The following is a 5,042-nucleotide window of genomic DNA, read 5'->3' on the forward strand; positions in this document are numbered from 1 at the left end:
TTAGGTTTAACTTGTACAAAAGTCGGGCCTGGCTTTTTTAACAAATCCTGAGCCCAGCCTGCAAAATAGTCGGACTCGAGCTTTTAGGTCCGAGGTCAAGCCCATAGGCTAAAATGCATGCTCAAGCCCATCTAGGGGCCGGCTCGGCCTATCGGGCTACCCAACCCATGAACAGGTCTACTCACCTAAGAAATGGATAAATACCCAGGAAAATAAACTTTCCCTCATCCCCACATAAATCTGAAATAAGAGCATGCGATTTTTGTCCCCGCCTTAAAATCCAGAAAAAGAACGCCCCCTAAGAACAGCACAACAAATACTAGAAAGTAGAAACCACCCTCTGCATGTTGATTGAACAACCAAGATTAAGAGTAGCCTAAAACTACTAAATTGCTGCTGATTGAACTAACAGAAAGCATCCACATTGAGGCCATACAAAAACATCTCCACCATCCACAATCCACATAATTAACCTTTCTTCCTGGTGACAGATGGGCTGCCAAATTTTCTGATTAATTACAAAAAGAAACTTAACGATCATTTATATCATGGTTATAAGTTGCAGTCAGTCCTAAGTTCAATCTTTGACCAGCAAGTCTTCTTTCATCCCCCAACGGGTGGAGAATAAGCCAAAAAGATCCCCATTTTGCAATAACGAAATCACCATTTCAGTCTCTAACCACAACACCAAAAGAAGCTGCTCCTGTCTCATTCCTTCTAACATCAAAACATTTACTCTGAATCTGTGATCCATCCTTGGCAGATGGCTTCAATATCATCAATCTTTTTCTGCCTTTCCTGTTAACAGCATCAATAGCATCACAAGGATTAGGATTAGAATTATTAAATAATGCATTATTATGAGGTGTCCCTATTTGCCAATAAAGCCGAACAAGAACTGATTAGAACATCATTCTTGACTTCTTGTTCTCTTTCAAGAGGAGAGCATCAGAACAAGACTTGAACAAACCTTGGAGCCATCAGACTTACACCCCAACATGCTTCCAAACCAACTTGTTGAGGTTTTAATTGACCACAACTGCTTGATCTCTAAAGAAAATTGATTAAATACAGTTCCTAGCCTTTAATTGAGAACCCCATTTTTAAGTAGCCCTATAATTAATCAAGAAAACACTCAAAACTCTCTTGAGCCTTGATAGCTCAATAAACACCCTTCTTACAGTGATTAAAACCTAGTAAAAAAATCATATTTAATCAAAGAAAGCTATCATGCTGGTCTGAATCCTTGAAGAGCCATATCCCGGCCCTACAGTCTACAGACCTAAAAGAGGCTCTGCCCAAATCCTTACAGGAAGAATCTACTCCGAATTTTTAGCTTTACCTTGCTTTTTTCTGCAACTACCTTGAACATTACGTAGTTATCCACGAAGAATGAGTGATTGCGGGTGCAGACTCCATCACTGCGATGATAACAGGTGAGGCATAGATCAAAGCGCCATTGTTTGCTTTCGGAATTCCAGGTGTCGAAGCATTCTACACATGTGTAATACATGCCTTTTATAAACAGTCCACATCCGTTACACGTTTGCCTACAGAAAGCCATATAGTTACTCACGATCATATCTTCCTTATCCAGATACCCATCTCCATCTTTGTCTACGAGCAAGAAATCTTCTAATGCGAAGGAAGGCCACCAATTATCACGTAACTCCTTAAGGCTCCATTTGCCATTGGTCTTCTCTAGTATCTCCTTTTCGTCACTCGTATTGAAGAGTGTCATGGCAGCTTTACGGATTTCCGTCATCTCTCCCTTTTTCTGCGTTTCCTGTGCCCAACAACAGATTAGCCAGATAATTAGAGAAACAACCAGAGCATCCTGCCCCTCGAATCTCTTGATGGAGGACCAACTCAGGGCCAATCAGGCGACAACTCATAGATAGAGAATACAACTCACAGATAGAGGGGCAGGATAACAGGATAATCCCATGCATGGGATAGACACAGGGAGATCGGACGGTGGAGATAAAAGGCAGCATAAAGGAGGACTTCGATCCTAACTAGAAGACTAGATGTTTTAGTTGTTTTAGACTTTTACAACTTTTCTTTCCTAGTTATTCTTTGAGTTTCCAGATGTATTATAAATATCATTATTTTCAAGCGAATACACACCAAGAATTTTCGTCGCCAATTTTTCTCTCTCTTCCAAAGGGTTCCGCCAAGTTCTACCGGCTTCACGACGAAGCCTCACGTTCGCCCGATGCTTGCATAGTCAGCCCGGTTTATTGCTTTCACGCTGCGTCAGGTGGGATCAGAGCGGGAGTTCGCCTAGTCAGATGGCCAACTAAGATGGTAGCAGTCGCAACCAACCCCGTGACGGAGATCAGGGGTTACAAGCTGTTTGGAGAGCAATCGAAGAGCAGCGCACAACCACGCGTAACATTGAGCAGCAGTTGGCAGAGATCGTTGGACAACTGCGGACCTTATTGCGGGAGGATGTTCCAAGGAACCGGGATAACCCATACCCAACCGGAGGAGACGACCACGGTAGACCACTCGTCAATCCCATACCCTGGAATCTTGTTCTTGATGATGATAGTGACGATGAACTAGAGCTTGGCGTTGCTCTAGTTCTTCCCAGCAACAACAGAAACGGTAGGAATTGGCGCAACCCCGGCAATTGTAATCCTCGTCGGAATTATGATGAGTTTAAACTCAAGGTAGATATTCCTACTTTTAGTGGGGATCTGGATATCGAGAGCCTTCTAGATTGGATCACCGAGGTCGACCATTTCTTCGAGTACATGGAGATCCCGGAAGAAAGAAGGGTGAAATTAATAGCTTTTCGACTGAAGGGAGGAGCATCTGTCTGGTGGGAATGAATGAGGGAGACTCGGATTAGAGAAGGAAGAGGTTCAGTTCGAACATGGAGGCACATGAAGCAGCTAATAAGAGGTAGATTTTTACCCCCTGATTATGAGCAGTATATGTTTGAATCATATCAACGATGTGCACAGGGAACAAGAAGCGTAAATGAATACACATCAGAATTTTTGAGATTGACTGAACGAAATCAGCTATCTGAAAGTGATAATCAGCAGGCAGCCCGTTATCTGAGTGGTTTGAGACCTGCTATCAGAGACAAGATTGGTGTCCAGATGGTTCTCAGTGTGCAAGAAGCAAGGAATTTAGCTTTGAAAGCTGAATTAATGTTCCAAGAAAGGATCCGGGCCGATAGCTATCGACGGTACAGTGGGAGTGACAACAGACCGACAGCAGCCGACAAGAGCAAACCAGCCCCGGGAGTACAACCCTCCCACCCGCCGAATACAGCTAACGTCAATAAGGCCGCCACGGGAGGAAACACTCAAGGTAACACTTCAAGCCCTCCTAAACCCAGTAATCCCTATGCAAAACCTGCTCCTTTTAAGTGCTTCAAGTGCAATGAAGTTGGGCATAGGTCTAGTGACTGTCCCAAAAGGAAGGCAGTTACCATGGTAGAGAGGGAGAAGGAAGAAGATGTTGACGATGAAGTATATTGTGGACTTGATGGAGAGGACGAAGAAGGTCCCTATGAACATGAAGAATACACGTGTTGTGAGAAAACTCATGTTGTCCCAAAGAAGCAAAGATACTATTCAACGACACCGACTGTTTCGCACTAGATGTACTGTACAAGGTAAATTATTTGATTTAATTAGTGATAGTGGCAGTCAGGAAAATATTATTTGCAGTGATGTGGTACAGAAATTGCAACTACTTCCTGAGTAACACCCGAACCCGTACACAATTGGGTGGATCAAGGAAGTCGGCGGCATACGAGTGGAGGAACGTTGCAAGGTCCCATTCTCTATTGGTAATGATGAGGTATATTGTGATATTGTGGATATGGATGCTTGCCATATTTTGCTGGGTAGGCCCTAGCAGTTTGATGCAGATGCAAAACACCTGGGTAGGAAGAATACCTACCAGCTCGAAAAAGAGGGTGTACGCTACACCTTATTACCCATGGCAGAAAAGAATCCACCAAAGGCTCCAAAGGTAGAGGAGAGAAATTTCCTTACCATTACACATCACTATGCTGAATTTGTAAGGGAATGTAAGGATACCCGCGAGGTCCACCTGTTGGTGGTGAAGGGAGAAAGCATGAATGAGTCACTAGAGGAAAACAAAATTCCAGTGGAAGTGTAGGGACTACTCGATGAGTTCCATGACGTAGTTCCTGATGAGTTATCTAATGAGCTCCCACCCATGCGAGATATCTAACATCATATTGATTTTGTTCCTAGTGCTAGTTTACCTAATCTACCACACTACAGGATGAGTCCTAAAGAAAATGAGATCTTACGGGAGAAGGTAGAAGAATTATTAAGAAATGGGCATATTCAAGTCAGCATGAGTCCTTGTGTAGTACCAACATTATTAACACCCAAGAAATATGAGAGTTGGAGAATGTGTGTCGACAGCAGGGCCATTAACAAGATCACTATTGGCTACAAGTTTCCCATCCCCAGGCTGGACGACATGCTGGATCAACTTGATGGAGCCGTAGTCTTTTCCAAAATCGATCTCAGGAGTGGTTACCATCAGATCAGGATCCGTCCCGAAGACGAGTGGAAGACAACTTTCAAGACTAGAGATAGGTTGTTTGAATGGTTAGTCATGCCCTTTGGACTAACCAACACACCCAACACCTTCATGAGGCTAATGAATTAGGTACTGCGCCCTTTTATTGGTAAGTTTGTTGTGGTATACTTTGATGACATCTTGATTTACAACAAATCTATCACTGAGCACCTAGGACATATTAGGAAGGTATTGAATTCATTGAGGGAAAACAAATTATATGCTAATTTAAAGAAATGCACTTTCATGAGCGATAATTTATTGTTCTAAGGGTTCATTATAAGTAAGAATGGAATTAAGGTGGATGAGGAAAAAGTGAAAGCCATTAGGAAGTGGCCGACCCCAACAAACGTCATGGACATAAGACGTTTCTATGGGTTAGCAATTTTCTATAGGCGATTTATCAAACACTTTAGTAGTATTGTAGCTCTCATCACTGAGTGTTTGAAAAAGGGAAA

The 5,042-nt window shown here is 42.9% G+C and overlaps 1 protein-coding gene across 1 annotated transcript; it reads right to left on the reverse strand.

The window, feature by feature from the left end:
* Nucleotides 1–445: 445 nt before the first annotated feature.
* On the reverse strand, nt 446–2,132 carry LOC148791479 (uncharacterized). Its single transcript, XM_088887044.1, has 2 exons — nt 1,343–2,132; nt 446–798 (listed from the first exon to the last, which is right to left on the reverse strand). The coding sequence occupies exons 1-2, from the start codon at nt 1,763–1,765 to the stop codon at nt 733–735; spliced, it is 489 nt and encodes a 162-aa protein (XP_088743170.1). The 5' UTR covers nt 1,766–2,132; the 3' UTR covers nt 446–732.
* Nucleotides 2,133–5,042: the final 2,910 nt, after the last annotated feature.

Source organism: Nelumbo nucifera, chromosome 5 (genome assembly GCF_055504915.1).
Source record: "Nelumbo nucifera cultivar China Antique chromosome 5, China Antique-T2T, whole genome shotgun sequence".
In the NCBI taxonomy this organism is placed as follows: domain Eukaryota; kingdom Viridiplantae; phylum Streptophyta; class Magnoliopsida; order Proteales; family Nelumbonaceae; genus Nelumbo; species Nelumbo nucifera.